Genomic DNA, 22432 nt, shown 5'->3' with positions numbered 1-22432 from the left:
TGAAAACCTGCAGCCACTGTGACCCACCGGGACTGGAGCTGGACACCTCTGCCCTATGGCATCACTGTGAAGAACTACCCTGGCACCTTTAATTATACAAGTGTAGCTCATCTTCAGGAGCTTTTTTTCTTATAAATAAGAAAAAAAAAGTATTTATATATTAAGATGAAGAAGTTGGCTTGCAGAAAGTGAAAAAAAAAAGACGAGACAACATCATCAGGGACCTAAGGGTGGTAGTGGTGCAGCCTGTGCTCTTCACTGTTGCTCTTCTAAACGCTGGTTCTGTAATGGCTCTTTACTGGGCTGTGTGGTTCCTCACAGAACCCATTGCTATAATTGTGAAGTGGAAGCATCTAGAAACACCGACAGCTCAGCCACGAAGTGATAGAGCAGAGTGCTGAAGCACGTACAGTAAAGGGTAAAGATTGAGTCTCCACTGTTTCATCACACACAGCAGAGTTCCAGACTGCCTCTAAGAGCAACATCAGCACACACAGCACAAGAACTGGGCAGTGGGAACACCATGAGATGGGTTTCCATGGCCGGACAGCTGCACAAAAGCTCTGTTGCAGATAAAGCTGGCATTTGGTGTGCAGTTAATGAAGAAGCCAGCTGAAGACCTGTAAGGCATTTGTTTCTCAAATTGCAAAGTCTGACGTCTTTATACTCTTGTGCAGTTGTGCATCTGGGCCTTCCCCTTCTTTTTCTCTCCTGGTTAGATCCTGTTTGCCCACTTCTCTCAAGACATGAATAGACCCCTTTGTATGAAACCTTTGGTTTCAGAATCCAATTATAGGAATGCCAGTACGTTGCAACCCAAGTGAACAGAATAACAAGTTTCTGTGGTGTTAATGCAATTACAAAGGTTTCTCTAATAACCAACTACCATTTATACATGACTGTTTAAGGATAGATAGATAGATAGATAGATAGATAGATAGATAGATAGATAGATAGATAGATAGATAGATAGATAGATAGATAGATAGATAGATAGATAGATAGATAGATAGATAGATAGATAGATAGATAGATAGATAGATAGATAGATGTGCTTGGTGTGTGGGTGTGTGTGTCCTGTGGTGGGCTGGCACCCTGCCTGGGATTTGTTCCTGCCTTGCGCCCTGTGCTGGCTGGGATTGACTCCAGCAGACCCCCATGACCCTGTGTTAGGATATAGCAGGTTGGACGATGACTGATGACTTTCATATCTATCTATCTATCTATCTATCTATCTATCTATCTATCTATCTATCTATCTATCTATCTATCTATCTATCTATCTATCTATCTATCTATCTATCTATCTATCTATCTATCTATCTATCTATCTATCTATCACATAGTGCCTTACATCTATCTATCTATCTATCTATCTATCTATCTATCTATCTATCTATCTATCTATCTATCTATCTATCTATCTATCTATCTATCTATCTATCTATCTATCTATCTATCTATCTATCTATCTATCATATAGTGCCTTACATCTATCTATCTATCTATCTATCTATCTATCTATCTATCTATCTATCTATCTATCTATCTATCTATCTATCTATCTATCTATCTATCTATCTATCTATCTATCATATAGTGCCTTACATCTATCTATCTATCTATCTATCTATCTATCTATCTATCTATCTATCTATCTATCTATCTATCTATCTATCTATCTATCTATCTATCTATCTATCTATCTATCTATCTATCTATCTATCTATCTATCTATCTATCCTTTATTCCAACATTTAGTCAGTGCCCTCTTTCTGGGCAGCACTGGGTACCCCTTCCAGTATATATATATATAAATGACATTACTACTGCCTTCTTTATTCTTGTCTGGGCTCACTAGGCATCGTTATTGGGTAACTGTGTACCCCTCGGGCTGGTTGCCAGGTTCTCAGTTAGGTGTTTGAGGAAGTCACAGCACATCATGTTAGTATGACTGAGCCATAGCTGGTCTCTGATTTCCACTTGTCATTGTCATTTTTTTGAAATGTGCCCAATGCCCGACTTTGTCCTGCGTTAAACCTCCATAAATAGCATCAGTGTGGCCACCATGTTTAGGATTTTCACCTGACTTCAGTTGTCAATATGGTCGTGATGTGTGTTTCTCCAAGTTTCTCCTGTTTTCTGGGCAGTAAAAAGTGTGGTCACCATACCTGATGTTGGACATTTGCTTTTGCCCCCCCCCTCCCCCGCACTCTTAACCAAATGTTCTCTTTCCTGCAGCTCTATGGATATTGTTACCAGGATAACAGTGACATCAAGGACACCCTGACCACCATAACTGAACTGGGAGCACCTCTGGAAATGATCCAGCTGCTGCAGACATCTTGGGAGGAGCGCTTCAGGGTAAGCACAGTTTGGCCAGCAGTGACTTCTTGAACCAATTGTAGCCACCACTCAGACTTCCTGGCATGCTTGGACTTAGAAGTACTGGAGTGGACACCCTTCTGGTATTTATAGTGTGGTCAAGAGCTGGTGGCATATGACGTGGTGCTATAGTGTGGTCAGTTGCCAGCTCCATTTGGTGTTTGTGCTGTAGTGTGGAGGCCGACGACTGCCATGAAGAGGTGGTGGTGGTGTGGAGCATTCGAATATTAGATTAGTGTGGTCAGCAGATGATGCCATGAGATTCTGGTGCCTTAGTGCGATCAGTGGCCAAGGGCTGGAGCTTGTTGTGCTGTAGTCTGCTCAGACGGTGACTCCATGAGAAACTTGTGCTTGTAGCCTGGTCAATGGCCAATGCTGAGAGACAGTGATGCTGTAGTGTGGTCGGCAGCCAACTCCATGAAGTGTGTGGTGAGCAGCTGATCCATATTACTAACCGAGAATGGTAAACCGGATGGACGCAGGGACATCCGGCCATGGGCCGTAGCCGCAAAAGACGTACTGCGCAAGCGCCCCCACAAAACCCCCCTTCCAAGCAACGGAAACCGGATGCAAAGCAACGTAAAATAAGAAATGAGGCGCCCATAGCACACAGAAAAAAGGAGTCAGACGCGAAACGGAACATACACAAAGAAGAGAATTGAGACCCACGACACACAAATGAGGCAACGCTCCCTAGCACAAAAAAAAAAAAAAGAAGTCAGACGCGAGCGACACACAAACCCATTGGACACAAAACGGGACAGACTACGGACATAGCACACGAAACATACACAAAAAGCAGGATTTGGACCCACGACCACATTAACATAAATAAGAAATGAGACACAAAGCACCATTACTAAACGAACCGTCCGTATTAAATATACGTCATCTGAACACATTCAAATTATGCAGCATAGGTCGATCTCATTACACTGATGCACTATAACCGTTCAACCACAGAAAAGGCTCCATATTAACAGTGAGTGCGATCCTCCTTATTACTTATCCATATTTAGACACCTGCTAAACGATTGCGCCACTTAGCTGACAACGCGTTCAATAATGAGTCCACTATTCATGAAAATTCATTGGGATTAATGAATGTCATTTGCAATCATTGTCATTCACTTAACTTCCCTGAAGAAACAACTGGCAATACAAGTAATGAATTTACACGTTATTGTCAAAAGGGTCAAATTAGACTGCCTCCTTTACATTCATATCCTGCATATCTACAGAAGCTTCTAACTAACGATGTACCTGAAAGTAAAAACTTTATGAACTGCATTACATCCTACAATAGTTCATTTGCTTTTGCATCTAATGGCATCCACTCACTTACTCAACACCATTGATAAACTTCTACAAACGTGGATGATTAATAATATTCCCTTTGGAGGAAAGGTACTTTTATTAGGAGGAGATTTTACACAGTGCTTAGCTATTCTTTCACATGTCATGCGCTCGGCTATTCTTCAGTCCACCTTAAAATACGCAGAAAATTGGCATTGCTTTCAAAAGAGTTACGGAGATATTTGGAACAACAATCTCATTACACCAAATACCCCTTTTAACACAACGAACTATATTCTGTCCAAAAAATATTAATGTTGATCACATTAGTAACCAGGTCATTTCATTACTTCCTGGAGTGGCACAGCTCGGACCCACGACCACACTAACATAAATAAGAAATGAGACACAAAGCCCCATTACTGAACGAACTGTCCGTATTAAATATACATCATCTGAACACATTCATATTATGCAGCATAGGTCGATCTCATTACACTGATGCACTATTAACCGTTCAACCACAGAAAAGGCTCCATATTAACAGTGAGTACGATCCTCCTTATTACTTATCCATATTTCTAACGCTGAAGAACAAACAAGTCATGAATTCACGCTCACGGGTACAAAACGATACGGCTCGAGTGACGGGACCAAACACACGAACCCGCATGAAAAAAAAAATACATGTCGGACGACTAACCGACATACAAAAACGGGCAAGGCTCAATACAAACAATTAACGCCGTAAACTGCAACGAGCTTCTCACACAGCACAGGCAAATCGATTACAGCTCCAGAATAGCACGTCCCAAATCCTGCACATACAACGACGCGCCTCTCAAACGGCACAGACAAAACATTCACGTGAAGGACATCAACGACAGACACCTGCTAAACGATTGCGCCAGTTAGCTCACAACGCGTTCAATAATGAGTCCACTATTCATGAAAATTCATTGGGGTTAATGGATGTCATTTGCAATCATTGTCATTCACTTAACTTCCCTGAAGAAACAACTGGCAATACAAGTAATGAATTTACACGTTATTGTCAGAAGGGTCAAATTTGACTGCCTCCTTTACATTCATATCCTGCATATCTACAGAAGCTTCTAACTAACGCAGTACCTAAAAGTAAAAACTTTATGAACTGCATTAGATCCTACAATAGTTCATTTGCTTTTGCATCTAATGGCATCCAGTCACTTACTCAACACCATTCATAAACTTCTACAAACGTTGATGATTAATAATATTCCATTTGGAAGAAAGGTACTTTTATTAGGAGGAGATTTTACACAGTGCTTAGCTGTTGTTCTACATGCCATGCGCTCAGCTATTCTTCAATCCACCTTAAAACACGCAGACATTTAGCATTGCTTTCAATAGAGTTACGGAGATATTTGGAACAACAATCTCATTACACCAAATACCCCTTTTAACACAACGAACTATATTCTGTCCAAAAAATATTAATGTTGATCACATTAATAACCAGGTCATTTCATTACTTCCTGCAGTGGCACAGCTCTTTCTAAGCTCTGACAAAGTTGACTCTGATGACGACGACGACCATCTTAATTTCCCCTTAGAATATTTGAACACTATTAACCCAGCCGGATTACCACAACACAATCTTAGCCTTAAAAATGGAACAATAATCATGCTATTAAGAAACCTTAACACTAAACAGGGTTTATGCAATGGTACACGTTTAGTCGTCAGCACCATGCCACACAATGTTATTAAAGCAAAACTTCTTACAGAATCACATGCTAACAATACTGTTCTAATTCCTACAATTACCTTACAACTTCTGACCTGGAATTACCTTTTACACTTAAACGGCGACAGTTCCCCATTAGACCTGCCTTGACCATAACCATCAACAAATCACAAGGACAAACCATACACAAACTTAGCATCTACCTCTCTGAGCCCGTTTTTGGACATGGACAACTTTATTTGCTTCCTATATGCGTCATCTACACCTTCACACTATGCTATATCTCATTCATACATCACACTCTTTGTAAATTCACAACACCAGGGGTTGGCGAGTGAAGTGAGCAGGGGGCGGAGCCCCCTAGTTCAATGATATTGGGGTGAATCAGCAGCTGACTCCATGACAGACCCGTAGCGTAATGTGGGCATAGGCTGATGCCAGGGAATTGTGGTTCTGTAGTGTGGTCAGTGGGCAAATCCATGCAGTAGTTGTGGTGCTGTTTAGTCAGCAACTGATGCCATGCCATTGGGATGAAATCACCAGCTGACTCCATGAGAGACTTATGCTCTAGTGTGAACGTTTGCTGATGCCAGGAGATAGTGGTCAGGGTACTGATGCCATGACACGGTGGTGCTCTATGGAGATCCTAATGCCACTTGTGAGACTGGACATCTGGATCCTTAAAGGCTCTCTGCCACAACTGACTGGACAGCAGGCGTATTCATAGAAGAGCTGGCTGGCCTCCTATTTAACTGTCGTACTGCTAACACGCGTTTGGCATCTTGGTTAGAAAACAACAATGGGAGATTGTTCATTGCAAACAAAGAATGCAGAGAGGGCATTGTTGTGTCTGTGGCACCAGCAGTGCCCACAGCGTCGCCGTTGTCTCAGCGTCGTTACTTCTTCTTTGTTGTGCCTTACCCTTTGGAACACAGAGGGTCAGATGGGGCACCAGACATCTGCCGTCTTCCAAGTTGACGCCTCTCCTTCTTGTTTCTTTCCCCTTCACCCAGATCTGTCTCAGCCTGGTCCGACTCCTGCAATACCTGGCCCACTCCCCATTGGGTTCGATCGCCCTGCTGGATTTCCGCCCACGGCAGTTTGTAGTTGTGGATGGGGAGCTGAAGGTGACAGATCTCGATGATGCCAGCGTAGATGAGACCCTGTGTTCCTCAAGCGCAGATTGTTTCATGGAGTTCCCTGCACGAAACTTCACCCTGAACTGTTCCAGACAAGGCTACTGCCAGGGCATGAATGAGAAGAGGAACTTGTACAACGCTTACAGGTTGGTGCCAGGCTGAGGTTACTGGGAGTCATGGCCTTGGCAAGAATGTGCCCTCAACTGGTATTCATTCTTCTAATTCCTTGTCTTGGCAGGTTCTTCTTTACGTACCTCTTGCCTCACAGTGCCCCTGCATCCCTGAGACCGCTGCTGGACGAAATCGTCAATTCCACAGGTGAGAAGTACTCTGTGCCCTGCTAGTTATGCCCACTATTTGGTTTGTTATGCCAGGGTTTGATGGCTTTAGCTGCAGGGTGGATCGTGTTGCAGCGGCTCTCCTAGTCCTCTCCCCTGCCTGACTTGGATGGGTGCCACATTGCCTTTCTTAGTATCTGTGCGCTCATCAGACAGATGGCATGTCAGACGGCACTTTAGTTCGTCTGCTTGTTGCTGGTGCGTGAAGCTGAGCCGGAAAGACGGGGCATGATGCTATCTCATCTTCAACAGGGCAATCATTGTCTGCAGCCACGGTGTTGGGGGGGGGGGGCGCAGGGAATGAGATGCAGCCCCCTCATCGGTGTATATGGCGTCCATGGCCAGGGTGAGTCGCAACTGAGCCCACTGGCCTCCAGCTATGCTTCATGATGCCATTCTCAGAACGTGGTCTATGGGACTGAGAAAGCACTAAACGCCGCATGTTAGGAGAACAAAATGGGGGATCGTGAGGATTTGGTAAATCCCAGGTTAACATCATTTAGATCCTGATGGAGACCACTTGGATCCCAGTTAAAAATATGAGGATTACGGTCTAGGTGCTTATTTGAAATCCTTATGTCATGCATCCTTAACCTGGCTTCCTTGTTATAATCCATCCATCCATCCATTTACTAAATCAGCTTTATCATGCGCAGGGTGACTTGGGAGTTTTATTCAAAAGCAAGCGTCCGAAACTCAAATAATAATTGCAAGAAATCTCTTAAAACTGAAAACTAAAATCAAAATCCTAAAGCAGAGAAGAAAGTCCAAAATCCAGCAGAATTACATTTATGGCAATCCAGAACACAATATTAATCCAAAAATGGGTGTCAAATAAAAAGAGCTGAAAACTAATGCCACAGATGCCAGCTTACTGTTATGATTGGCACTTTTCTTTCATTTTTTTGTTCCTTTCCAGAGGTTTCTTCTGAAAATATATGCGTGCAGTTTGGATTTTTTAAGTTATGGACTCTGAAGTTGGCATTACTTCACATGCAGAAAGTTGTTAAAAAGTTACCATTTATTCTGTGATGCCATGTTGTTTGTTTATGGGTGCTGCCACTTTAAGAACAATCACATCAATAGTTACCATGGTGATCATTCCCATATGACTCAGAAATGTGCAGCGTGTGACGTCACCTGAGCAACTGTATGAAGGTCACCTGTGCATTTCCGGATAAAAAGTTGAATGTTGGTGTTGCGATTCTTTGTGTTTTCTGCCCTGTTAATTGGACAAGACTTTTCATTTTTGGTTAACGTTCTGAACTTGACGAACGTTACTTGACTGAACTTGGCTTGATTTTTTGACTACTTCACATCTCCTGACCATTTCCATTAAACGGTACAACTACCTCTGTGTCAGTACACTTATGGCCTGCTAGTTCCTTAAATGAAATTGGGGTGGTCCCTCAGCGCTGACATTAGTGGGCCCTGCCTCCTTGGGTTCAGCATACATAAGACAAGGAACATAAGCCAAATATGCATAATAGACGACATAAAAATAACATAATATTTCATACAGAAATATAATATAATATTACTAGTGAAATGCACATACATTTCTCCATCTTTGTTGTTCTTGCATTTTGTATCCCACATTGGACGCTTATTAGTCTAGCTCCAGTTGCTGCTCAAGGACCCCAGCTCCCATGCATTTATCCGTCTTTCTCATTCTCACATTCTGTATCCCGCACTTGACATTCAGCAGCTGGTGCTTCTCCTCTTCTTCTTCCTCCTCCTATTATGGTGTTTCTCATCTCATCGTCGACCTCTGCGATTGGCTCGATGCTCAGCTGCTCTTTTTTTTCTTTCTGCTCTGCAACTTCATTTGGCTATCACTTTGTTGTTATAAACCCACAAGTGCAGGTCAGCTTGCTGAGGTTGCCACTACCTCAAGTTTTCTGAATTCGACAGATGGACAGACCTAGTATTGAATTGATCAGTATTGTGAATTTCCCCTTGGGATTAATAAAGTATCTATCTATCTATCTATCTATCTATCTATCTATCTATCTATCTATCTATCTATCTATCTATCTATCTATCTATCTATCTATTATATAGTGCCTTTCCTATCTATCTATCTATCTATCTATCATATAGTGCCTTTCATATCTATCTATCTATCTATCTATCTATCTATCTATCTATCTATCTATCTATCTATCTATCTATCTATCTATCTATTATATAGTGCCTTTCCTATCTATCTATCTATCTATCTATCTATCATATAGTGCCTTTCATATCTATCTATCTATCTATCTATCTATCTATCTATCTATCTATCTATCTATCTATCTATCTATCTATCTATCTATCTATCTATATAGTGCCTTTCCTATCTATCTATCTATCTATCTATCTATCTATCTATCTATCTATCTATCTATCTATCTATCTATCTATCTATCTATCTATATAGTGCCTTTCCTATCTATCTATCTATCTATCTATCTATCTATCTATCTATCTATCTATCTATCTATCTATCTATCTATCTATCTATTATATAGTGCCTTTCCTATCTATCTATCTATCTATCATATAGTGCCTTTCATATCTATCTATCTATCTATCTATCTATCTATCTATCTATCTATCTGTCTATCTATCTATCTATCTATCTATCTATCTATCTATCTATCTATCTATCTATCTATCTATCTATCTATCTATCTATATAGTGCCTTTCCTATCTATCTATCTATCTATCTATCTATCTATCTATCTATCTATCTATCTATCTATCTATCTATCTATCTATCTATCTATCTATCTATCTATCTATCTAAGCATATTATACATATATATATATATATATGTATATATATATATATATATATATATATATATATATATATATATATTCACGGCATTCGTAGTCTGTGTCACAATCTGATTGTATGGGTGGTTACCTACCAGGTAACGCTTTGTGGTTGGCCAGCAATCTGCTAACATCCGCCACGGTGCCCTCAGTTTGTGAGGAGCAGATCATAGAATGGTTGAAATAGTTTACTGTCAAATAAATGCAAAGAGTACACGACACGTGTTTCACCCTCATTCTGGGCTCATCAGGTGTACACACTTCACTGCACTCCCTCTCGGGAATCGAACCTCGGACGTCAGCGCCAGAGGCGATGCCCCTAACGTTGCGCCACGGTATATATATATATATATATATATATGGTTGAAATAGTTTACTGTCAAATAATGCAAAGAGTACGTGACACGTGTTTCGCCCTAATTCTGGGCTCATCAGGCGTACACACTCACTGCACTCCCTCTCGGGAATTGAACCTCGGATGTCAGCGCCAGAGGCGAAGCCCCTAACGTTGTGCCACGGCGTGTGGTTCATTCATTTGACAGCATGTAGATCGGGGTAATTACATTCACGGCATTCGTAGTCTGAATCACTACAAGCATTACCTGGTAGGTAACCACCCATACAATCAGATTGTGATTCATTCAGACTATGAATGCCGTGAATATATATATATATATATATATATATATATATATATATATATATATATATATATATATATATATAACTAAGCAAAATAATATTTACAAAACAGAGTACAAAATTACATTCAATTACAAAATAATATGTTAAAGAATTAAAAAAGAGAAGACATCTGAACCAAGGATGAAATGCTAGCTGTTCCATAACTCCAGGAGGTGATGTGTGAATCCTGGCCCAGCCACTGCACATTCCTGTCATGATATTTGATGAAAGAAATGAGACGAAATCTGTGAGTTCCTAAACAAGCTTGATTTAAATGTAACTGATTTATTAGCTAATTCATTACTTTAATAATACAAATAAAGAAGATAGGCCAAGTGATGAAATAAATCCATAAAACATAGGCAATGTATTCAGAGAGCCACGTTATTCAAAATTACAATAAGGTCAAAAATGTAGAAAGGCCCAGAATTCTGACAGCTGAAAGTGGAATTGCTAAAATCCCAAATTATTAAAAGGCTCAGAATTGCTAAAGTCCAGGAATTGCAAAAATCCTAAATGCTAAATGCCAAAAAATTCAAAAGTACTAAGTACAAAAGGCTGACTGTAAAAAGCTAAGAGCTACAAAATGTCAAAATACTAAAGGACAAGGATAACCAAATATAAAAAAGATAAAATTATTCCAAGAAATGAGTGGCTAAAGAGCCAATGACATCGGTGGTCAGCAGTAACGTCAGGGCCTGAACGAGCTGGAGCCCCCATTAGCTACACACCTCTAGCACCAGAAAGGGCCCACCCCCCTCGGCTCAACATAAAGAGCGAAAGGAGAAAAGTAAGACGAGGAAACCAAACAATGATAATTACAAAAGGATTCATGTAAATGGCAAAACTTAATGCAACAAATTGCATAATAAAAGAAAGTAATAACAAAAAAATAATAATAAAAGAAATGAAATTACAAAAAGAAGCAAAACTAAAGCCAGTGACAGAGCAACAGCAATGACATGTCAGTTGCCCCATGTGTTACTGTTACATGGCCCACCCTTCCTTTCCATTTCACGCCCTAACATGGAGAGGATGGCCGTGACTTTGCCTCCAAGTCAGTAGATGGTGTCTTATCCATTTGAACTAAAGGAAATTTCCACAGCCCACCATGTTTCTAACTGCAGGGGTACACTTGCACTGTGGCTCTTACCGTTACACTCACTCACCCCTCCCCGAATGAATCCATGTCACAACGCCTTTGGACTCCGCTCAGGAGATCACTCAGTGTGATTGCTCTTTCTCAAACCTTACGCTCATACAGATAGGCTGTCCATTCTTACTTCCTGGCCAGTTTATCTGTGTCAGGACATGAAATGGAAAGGGATGGGATCCTGAGCCATTTATCTCCGGTGACATTACATCTGTGTGTTTTAGGCTAGTTGGCAACCCTAAGTTGGCCTACGTGATGTGAGTGACTATGGGTGCGGACATGAGTGTGCCGTGCATTGGGTTGGTGCCTTTCTTGTTATCTGAAACATATAAAGAGGGTCTTTAAAAAAGACAGACGACCATACAGATTTCAAGTGAACACCAACTGGATTCCAGTCTGGACAATATGGGAGCATCAATCCCTGCTAAGGTGACGTCAATCCCAGTGAAGGCCACCCATACCCAACTGGATGGAATGAGAGATTTTGAAGATTGAACATATGCTAGATTAGACTTCTGATGAAGACCACTTAAGAAAATGTCGATTTCAGTTCAGACGGCGCGGCTGCTAGTGAACTGTATCTAATTTCAGGTCACACTGTTTGGATTTTGATGAAAACCATGAACTCTGCTTGGAATGTCATGGTAGACTACATACCAGACTTCAGTCTGGTGTCTGGTGAAGACCACATGGATCCCATTAATGACAGTGTGAATCGCACCCACATGGCATACATACTGTTGCGATTCATTATTATTTTAGTAATTTAATAATTGTTTTTGTTGCCATTTTCAATCATCATACAGTAGACAGCAGTGTTTTATGACTTTTTAGTCACGCCATCATGTCTACTGTCACCATGCACGGCTGCCAATCACAATGTGAAACCATCATTATATAAAACATGGTGACATGTGAACGTTTTTGAAATGTCCACAAAAATTTATGGCAAATTTTCAAGAGATTATTGGTAAGTTAGGTACAGAATATTTAGTTACGTTCAGACTTCTGGCCTGTCTCTCTTTGTTGGATTTCCTGGGTGCGACTCTCTGACTCAGTTCAGCGACTCTCACTTTGCTTCTTTCTTAAAAGCTCCACTTATCTCCCGATTCCTGTTATTCACAATTCTTCTCACTTGCCAGTTTCCGCCTTGGTCATAATACATACAAACACGGTGCAATCCACTCAATCTGACGTTGCAAGGGGCTAGAGCCGATCCCGTGTTCAAGGCGACATTCGGCCCTTAATACTTTTTTATCCCCAGTGAAAGTGCCATGTGTGGTAGTAATTGCTTCGTAAAGTGCTCTGTGAAATGTGCTTTATGAAGACTGATCAATAATGGAGATGATATGTTGTCCAGTGAAATTCAAGGTAAGTTCTGTGATGGCCATACAGCCCTCTCACCCACTATGGACAAACCCAGTATGCCTCATCTTTCAAGTTTTCAGCAAATTGAAAAAATTATGTCACCCCTATAATTTACAATCTCTAGATTTTGTTTTTCCTGAGCTTCATGTACACAATATTGTTTTTTTATTTCATGAATCAACAACGGCGGCACGGTGGCGCAGTGGGTGCTTCGCAGTTGGGAGACCTGGGGACCCGGGTTCACTTCCCGGGTCCTCCCTGCGTGGAGTTTGCATGTTCTCCCCGTGTCTGCGTGGGTTTCCTCCCACAGTCCAAAGACATGCAGGTTAGGTGGATTGGCGATTCTAAATTGGCCCTAGTGTGTGCTTGGTGTGTGGGTGTGTTTGTGTGTGTCCTGCGGTGGGTCGGCACCCTGTCCAGGATTGGCTGGGATTGGCTCCAGCAGACCCCCGTGACCCTGTGTTCGGATTCAGCGGGTTGGAAAATGGATGGATGGATGGATGAATCAACAACACATGCCATTTAAATCACGCAGTCCCAGCATTTAAATCACATGATTGTAATCCGACATTTTCATTGGTAGGCAGGCTTTCCTCATTGGTCAGTGGAGTATGTAAAATACTGAGTACATACGAGCTTCTTCCATCGTCCTATGACCGGAATGAAGACATATTTGGCCATCACCACTACCTTATAACATCAGGAAAGACCTAGTAACTCCAAAAACTAAACAAACAAACTCAATTTTGAAACTAATCGGGAGTGGTCCCTCCTCGACTTTCTTGTATACTCAGATATGGGGATGGATATTTGAGGAGTAAACCGCAAGACAATGAAAAGAAACGGGCGGCACAGTGGCGCAGTGGGTAGCGCTGCCGCCTCGCAGTAAGGAGACCTGGGTTCGCGGGTCCTCCCTGCGTGGAGTTTGCATGTTCTCCCCGTGTCTGCGTGGGTTTCCTCCCACAGTCCAAAGACATGCAGGTTAGGTGCATTGGTGATCCTAAATTGTCCCTAGTGTGTGTGTGCTTCGTATGTGTGGGTGGGCTGGCGCCCTGCCCAGGGTTTTCTTCCTGCATTGCGCCCTGTGCTGGCTGGGATTGACTCCGGCAGACCCCTGTGACCCCGTGTTAGGATATAGCAGGTTGGAAAATGACTGACTGACAATAAAGAACCATCAACGACAAATCAAATCAAATTAATAATATATCGAACAATTAGTATACAGTAAAAGTAAAGTTTAATAAATCAGACTAGGCAGCTGCATGAATAAAAAATTTTATTTTGGCGAACAATTCAGGTAAATTACCACTTTCAGTAAGCGGAAGTGGGCCAAAAGTTGCAAGAGATTTTAGTAATTGTGTGTACTGTAATACTTGTCACGGGCGGCTGGGTGCCATACCTCTGCCAGGAGAGGACAGCTGCCCTGGTTGCTATGGGGGTCATGGGAACCGAGCTGGGAAGCTCAACCCTATAGGGGCCCGTGGCCAACCCCAGGGGGCGGGTTCTGGATGCTGAAGCTCTGGAAGCCAGCACTTCCTGGTGTGGCGGAGGGTATTCCAGGGTCACCTGGAGTGCTCTCGGTTGCTCAGCTGGCACTTCCGCCACACCAGAAGTTCATCAAGGAGCATATCCGGGGCAGCTTAAAAGGGGCCGCCTTCCAACAGTCGAGGAGCTGGTGTCGGGCGGAAGGAGACAAGGCTTCGGAGGGTGGAGAGAAGGTGGCCCGAAGAGGACCAGGGAAAGGTTGAGTAAGAGGTGTTTGGTGCTGGAAGCACTGTGTGCTGTGCGGGACGACTGTGGACATTGTATATACTGTCAATAAATCGTGTGTGGTGGACTTAAGATGGTGTCTGTCTGTCTGTGGTCGGGCTGGCTTTCACATACTCCTATACAAAAATGTGTTTAAGTAAAGCAAAAATGTTCTTAAATACTGTATGTATGTTCGAACATCAACTGGAAAATTGCGATTATCTCGAAAACTGGTCGTTTTTCGGAAAAAGGCAAAGCAACAAAAAATGCTTAAAATATGGTGCTTTACCATAATATGATATGAAATGATCACATTTTTAAGATTTTTGGAGGAAACATTTCAGGTAACATACCATTTTCGGTTAGAGAAAATAGCGCATGAGAATTCAAGCAAAATGACCCCTTTTATTGGCTAACTAAAAAGATTACAAGATGCAGGCTTTCGAGGCAACTCAGGCCCCTTCTTCAGGCGAGATGTAATAGCTCAATAGTTGTTAGAAATCTACATTTTGTACCTAATACTTGTATGCAAAATTTGGTTGACCTAAGTGAATGCGCCCTCAAGTTATCGTGTTTACACACACAGACACACACACACACACACACACACAGAGACATAATTCCAAAAATGGTATTTTTGGACTCTGGGAGGTCTAAAATGTTGAGATTCATCCAGATCTCGAAAATCAAATTTTTGGACGATTCTAATACTTTCCCTATACCTGCGTTTCTCAACCTTTAAGTATTTGCGACCCGAGTTTTCATAACAGTTTTATTCGCGCCCCCCCTAACGTTTTTTTGAAAGGAGCCCACTAATACCAATTTGTTCTTTTTTTAATTAATGATATATCATAGATGCATATTTTATTATACCTACTTAACTTTTATCGACATTTATCTAACTCTATATTTATTTTTCTAGTATCAGAATGTAGTTTAAGTTAATTTGTTTTAGTTTCAATAGATGTATTTTTCATATTTTTGATTCTTGTTTTCTTTTTTTCACATCTTCGCACCCCCCTTTTTGTTACTTCATGCCCCCCTAGGGGGGCCCGCTCCACAGATCGAGAACCACTGCCCTATACTAAGTATACGAGAGAGTAAAAATGGCAGTTGCTCGGTTTTTCGATTGCACGTGAGCCCTGATGACAACATTATGGATCCCAATGAAAAGCCCTTCAGTTGTTGGGATGAATGCACAGATCCTAACGCTAAAGACCCCCACCCCGTAGCAGTCCCGATTTCCACCTCCCCTTAGTCGTTAGGAAGCTAGTCCTACATGCCAATTCTCCCCACTGGTGTTGCCAGTGTCACCCGTGCCAGCTCATTCTCTAACGCAGCCCTCCCTCCTCTCTGCTCTGTTCTCTTCAGGAGAGTTGCGATGGGGGATTGACCAGACGCTTGCCCAGTTAGAGAAGGTCCTGACTTTGTACCAGAGTGGCCAGTATCTGCGCAATTCGACTCCTGATGTGTCCCACTCAGGTGAGTTTTCATGCCAATTTACTTGCTACTTGCAGTAGTCGGCTGTGCCGTTGTCCTCCTGCTCACCACACCCCTCCTGACTGACTGCCCTTTCCACTCACTGGTGGGCAGTTTGTTTATTCCTGTTGGCACAGCTTGAGGCTGGTACTATTTGGACGACGTGCTTTTCTTTTTCCCCAGATTAATATTTCTGGAACGAGTTCAGTTGAGATGGGCACTGTTAGGGTTACTTTTATAAAGATGGTAGTATGTTTATCTGCACTGGCATGGATTGGTGAGGGTGGGGGGTGTTTTTTTTCAAACTGGCATTGCAGTTGCAGAGGGCAGTTCATGTATGTGGATTAGCATGCCAGGGTGGAGTGGAGTTTGTTTATTTCAGTTGGCACTTCTGGGAGAGTTTTTTTTTTTTTAATCTAACAACTGGCACTTCTTGGAATTACTGACGGGTTTTGTTTAGCCACTGAGTGTCAATGTCCTAAATGAGGGGGTCCTATTTTGGAACGGCTGTCACTTGTTTATTGGCCAGACAGGGCAGATTGTTTTCTACTAACATTACTTGGGAAGAGTTGGCAGATTGTAGGTAGGCACTTGTACTATTTATGGTGGCATTTACTTCTTTTCAGATTTCTTGCCAGTGACTGGTTCTGCCATCGTTGGAGAGAATTACCGCTGCTGGCCCTCCTACCACCACGAAGGTTGCCTTTTGTCTGTCTTTAATGTTGGTGAAGCCATTGCCATCTGTGAGAGTCACCGCCAGTGTCGTGCATTTGTGCTCACCAACCAGACCACGTGGACAGGTGAGGGTCTTGCTTTTACCTTTGAGCAAATTTGCGCATGCAATGTGAGGCTTGCCCGCTACAGTTTGATTAAGAAAATGCCCTCTTATGTCCCACGCACAAGCTGAGAGGTCTTCCTCGCTGCTCTCAAACTAAATGCCAAGATTTCTTTCAGTGCGCCATCTCACTGGGGAAAATGGCAAGCAGGCACGGACACCTCTGGGTAGCTGCAGGAGAGGCAGCTGTCATCAAAGTCCTTCTCCTCCACTTGATGGAGCGCGGGCTCTAGATGATTAGCTCAAGCGTGCAGCTGAAACACAGATGTCATCGCTGCAAGCGTGAATCCTAACTGCTGGCACATTCCTCCGTGAGGCCTGTCTGCCCGCCTGCTCCACTCAGCCCTCAGATTTGTCACGGGAGCCAAAGGCCTTGTTCTCTGTCTCTGTGTCTCCTTTCTGGGGGCAGCACACGTCATTAGGTCTCAAGTCGTGGGGGAACACCGCATCTCGATGTCTAACTCGGGGGTTCTGTTCTGCTTTACAGGTCGCCAGCTGGTCTTCTTCAAGTCGGGCTCGGCAAAACTGGCACCCGATGCCAGTAAAGTGACATTTCTCCGAGTGAAGTGATTACCGCTCAACACCTACAGTGGCTGTGGGCCATTTGTAAGGCGGCCTAGTACCGTCCTCCATTAGAAGGAGCTGCGATTGATGGCAATCTGTGGGGTCCAAGTGGGGCAAATCATCTTCTGCAGCCCCTGCTTTAAAGTATTGGTACCCTGGAAGAGACATTTTCACCCAGGAATTGCTGCAGAGATGTTTATGCTGAACACAAAGCTCCTGATTAGACAACTGCACTAAACTAAAAGCTGCCTTGGATACCCGGACTGGACACAATGGGTCAGACTGGGCAAAAGCACACTGACCACAAATCAGACACCTGGAATGGGCAGACCCTGAAATTCTGGGAAAGAAGGACACAGAGATGAAAAGGAAGAACGGCACACACCATGGTGCCAGTCAAAAAACACACGCACACTGACCATGAAGGTGTCTGAGCAGAGGATGAAGCCACCATGTTCTCAAAAACATTGACTGGGATAACAGGGTTAGTGAGAAACATGTGGGACTTGAAGGTACCTTCAGGGTAGAAGCACATACTGACCAGGGTAGGACTTGACGGGTTCAAACTGACCAGGACTGACCTCAAAGCAGTGGATAGATCAAAGCAAATTGACCATGACAATCTGGATGGCTGTCCCGGAGAAGACACCTTCCATCCTCGGATGCTTGCACTGGACCGGACGTGGCACAGAGTGTCCAGCTGCCTCTCTATCTGCCATGGCAGTTGCAGTGAATGGTTTGCTTTCAGTGAAAGCTGTAAGGTTCATGAATGACCTCAACGTTACCCCATGTGGACTTTTCTCAAACCGCTCTTTGTAAAAAGATGAGATTCCGTTTATTTTTCTATGAATATTAAAGAGCGTCACATTGATCAGTTTGTGTTCTTGTGAATGGGTGCGTGGGCCTTGAGCCTCTTCAACTGAACCTCCTAAGTAGTGTGGACCCCCGGGGGGCAGACATAAAATATTGTCCGGTATTTTAAGTGGGGCAGCGCTTTCCTTTTGCTCCTCACTACAGAGTATGTTACACAAGCACAGTCACTGCCTTTTCTTCTCTGTCTCTCTCAATCTGCCACCTCCGCTCATCTCCCAGCAAGCTTCGTCTTCCTCTTCCCAACTCAAGCTCCTCGAATGGAGGGAGGTGGCCCCCTTTTAAAGTGTTCCAGGTACTCCCACATCTTTTTTCCGGCAGCACTTCCATGTATAGCGAAAGTGCTGCAACCCAGGGCTCAGAGACTGTCTAGGCGTCCCCAGGCGGTGGCCACAGACCCCAGCAGGGTTGAGCTTCTAAGCTCCACTGTAAACCAGGGAGGTTGCCCTCTAGTATCCCGGGGACAGGTATGGCTGAATATACTCGCTCCCTCGGTCCTTCCATCACAGGGGCGTCTCAGCCGGGCAAGGACCCCGGCCATCCATCACAGTAGCCACTCGTTTGGCCACCGTCACTGAGATGAACTCCCTACCACCACAAGCGGGTTGTCACATTCTCAATTTTACACACACACACACACAAGTCACCAACACATCTCAGACTTTTGGATCAGAGTCACACTACTTGCTCTTGGATGGAGGGACGGGGCAGACACATTGATGAGAGTTTCTCCACCTGTGCCATGGCTGTCTTTTCTTTTTATGCCCAGCTAGCCAGTCATCCGAGTCATGACCAAAAGATGAGGTGGACATTACATGTGCCCACCAAGAACGGTCCCTCAGCGACTACGCCTCCTTCTTCGCTCACTGCTGTTATATTTCCGTGCTCTTCTGACTGGCTATTGCCCTCATTGCCAGCGTGCCTTAGTGCCCCATCAAGGCTCGTGCCAGTCTGCCAGCTGTCTGCACCCCCTCTGCTACTGCTCCTGCAAGTCCCCTCCCCCGCCGGCCCACACAAAGTCCTGCTTGTTGGCAGCTCGTCTTCCGAGGGGATGAGAAATTCCACATTAGACGCACACCGACACACGCGCAGATGCACGTATACAGACCAGCAGACTCACAAAGCACATGTACACATGGGCACACATGCCAGCGAGAGCACTTCTAAACACACGCTCGCCCGCAGTCTCATCTGCACAAGCCTCACACACTGTATCCTACATGTGGAAATGCACAATCACATGGTCACAAAGCAAACAGAGCCACACCTGTACTTATAAACACATCCCCACATCTATTACTATTATTATTACTATTAATTTTATTCACTTATTTGACTGCAGTCTTTATCTAAGGCGACTTACATTAGAGATACTATTGATTACAATTATTTTCTTTCTCCAGTTGGAGCTCAGGCCGTTGAGGTGACTCGCTCGTGGTCACACAGTCTCAGTAACACAATTGGAACCCACAGCCTCGGGGTTCAAAGGCCCACATCCAATGGCGTAACCACTACACGTGTCATATACACAAACACAAAACACACAATCGTATCTATAAACTCCACACTTAATCAACATATTGACACATAACAATGCACATGCAAGCAGGTTTACTCGTGCAAACACACAATTGCATCTGCACACATTTACACGCAAGCCTGTATAGACAGTGTAAGAAGAACGACCATAAGACATTGCGAAGGTTTGGGGCAGCCACCCGTATAATTTTTCCCGGCTGCAAAATTGATGCCAAAGCACAGACATGTTCATACAACAGAGTCCAAAACAGAACTGGGAGCAAGAGACGGCGGCTTTAAAGGCCAGTGGAGGAAGTGAAGTCATCAGGACCGGAAGCGGAAGTGACATCATTGGCTGCCCCTGAGCTGGGCGGGATTTCCCTAGAATGGTCTGTGAAAGATCGAGAGAGGGAGAATTAGTGCACTTCGCCACCCCCAGGTCCGGCGTGGAATTACATGTACTCAAGCCCTTTAGTTGTCTCCTAAACACGCGTGTGTGACAACAGACACATCGACTCATACAGATACATAATAATAGCTACGCAAACCTCACACACATTAAGCACAAAACTGCATTTACACACAGTAACACATAACCCTACACACTCAAGCACATCTACATGTTGTCACACATGGGAGACGGTTTACCAGTTCAGATACAGTATAGGTGTTTCTCAGCCGGGCCAGGGGTTGGCGCTGTCCTCTGATACTCTCTCCTTTTTTCCCTCTGCATACTCGCTGAAGAGTCTGCTTCCTAATGACTTCACTGCCAGCTTTCAAGATCGAATGCCTGAGGACAGGAAGGCCGCTCTGGGTCAAACCTCCATTCCCTGCGTAACCGCGCCTGCTGCTCTGCTGAGACGCCGTAGCACTTGAGTAGCTCAGCTTTTGCGGTGTCGTAATTGGTGGTGTCTTGCTCCCAGAGGTCATAATAGGTTCTCTGTGCCTTGCCCTTTCAGAGTGGCACCAGTATGTTGGCCCATTATGCATGCTCCCAATGGTGTTGGATACCTGTTGTGGAAGATGACCTGGACACAGACAGGCAGACACATTCAACTCACCCACAACACGTTTATTTAAGTGCTCCATATTTACAGTAAGTGCACAACAAACTCCTAAAGTCCCCAGAGTCCTGGCCAACAACAATGCCTTCTCTTCTTCAGGCCGCCTCCTTGCCTCCTCCCAGACCTTGTCCTTCTTCCACCCGACTCAAGCCCCTGACTGGAGGGAGGCGGCCCCTTTTATAGTCACCTGGATGTGCTCCAGGTGCCTCCCGACAATCTTCCACCGGCACTCCCCAGTGTGGCGGAAGTGCCAACTGCACACCCGGAAGCACTCCAGGTGTCCCCAATCCTCTTCCCCCCAGCACTTCCGGGTGTGGCAGAAGTGCTGAGGTCCAGGGCTCCCAAGGCATTGGGGACCATGGGCCCCTACAGGGTTGAGCTTCCAAGCTCTGTACCCATGGTCCCCATAGCTGCCAGAGCAGTCGCCCCTACGTGGTCTGGGGTAGGCGTAAGCCCTCTTCCGGTCCTCTGGGGCGTCCCGGCCGGGTAAGCCCCCCCAGCCACCTGCGACATTGTGCACTCAAATATTAGCAAGTACGACTCTATGTCGTTATCCTGAAGCAGCATCAGTACCTGGGACAGAGCTTGCCAACAATTATGTTGGACAGTGACACGCGTTTGTGTCTGCACCTCAGACTCAGAAAGCTGTGTCCGGTACTCGTCCCCTTTCATCTTAAACTTCTGCAGTCCTTATTAGTAAGGACTGTTTTAATGTCCTGTTCTTCTGGCGTCCTGATATAATAAACCTGCCGACAACGGCACTGTAATAATACTAGATAGAGAGCATAAAGATTCGAGGAATTCCAGCCCGTATGATTGAAAACAGGCAAAAAGGAAATAATGTCCTCACAGACTGGAGTTCAAGACGGAAGTGACTGACGAAGGTAAGATGGTGGATTTATATCGAGAAGACATTAAGAGGAGGGATTTTGTGGGGACCAGAACCAGAAGTGGTGTCTTTGAGAGGCATGATCTTGAGAGCCGACAGTGACGTCATTAGGAGGCGGGCTCTTCTGAGGGTCTGCAGAGAGAAAAAAGGGAGAACGTATCAGAGGACAGAGCCAACCCCTGGCCCGGCTGAGAAACACATATATTTGAGTGCTGTAAAACTGTCTCCCATGCGCATGTGTGTGAAAATGTGCAAAGACACAATCATGTCTACACAGACAAATTTACATGAAAGCATACATACACACACAACCACATCCATAAATATCACACACACATATGGACCCAAAACCACACCTACATGTAAATGTACACAGTTACATCTACACAAAGCTCACACACTAGCATACGCTCTCAACCACATTTACATGCATCATACACACACAATTATGTAAAGGCATCCCCAGACAAACACATCTACACAGAGTTCACATGCAAATCTGTACACAGACATATTGACACCCAGCCACGTTTACGTGTAAATGT

At 44.0% G+C, this 22432-nt stretch overlaps 1 protein-coding gene across 1 annotated transcript in view; it reads left to right on the top strand.

Moving 5' to 3' along the window:
* pkdcca (protein kinase domain containing, cytoplasmic a) overlaps positions 1–18417 on the top strand; it is a 30598-nt gene extending 12181 nt beyond the window's left edge. The window contains exons 2-7 of the mRNA XM_028820735.2: positions 2242–2364; positions 6424–6695; positions 6788–6867; positions 16040–16150; positions 16774–16947; positions 17470–18417. Coding sequence (XP_028676568.1) covers positions 2242–2364; positions 6424–6695; positions 6788–6867; positions 16040–16150; positions 16774–16947; positions 17470–17552 — 843 coding nt within the window. The 3' untranslated portion in view covers positions 17553–18417. The remainder of the gene's footprint in view (positions 1–2241; positions 2365–6423; positions 6696–6787; positions 6868–16039; positions 16151–16773; positions 16948–17469) is intronic.
* The last annotated feature ends 4015 nt before the right edge of the window (positions 18418–22432 follow it).

This window comes from Erpetoichthys calabaricus, chromosome 15 (genome assembly GCF_900747795.2).
Source record: "Erpetoichthys calabaricus chromosome 15, fErpCal1.3, whole genome shotgun sequence".
Lineage (NCBI taxonomy): Eukaryota > Metazoa > Chordata > Cladistia > Polypteriformes > Polypteridae > Erpetoichthys > Erpetoichthys calabaricus.
Note: the sequence above shows the minus strand (reverse complement) of the source record. Positions and strands in the feature narration are given on the sequence as shown.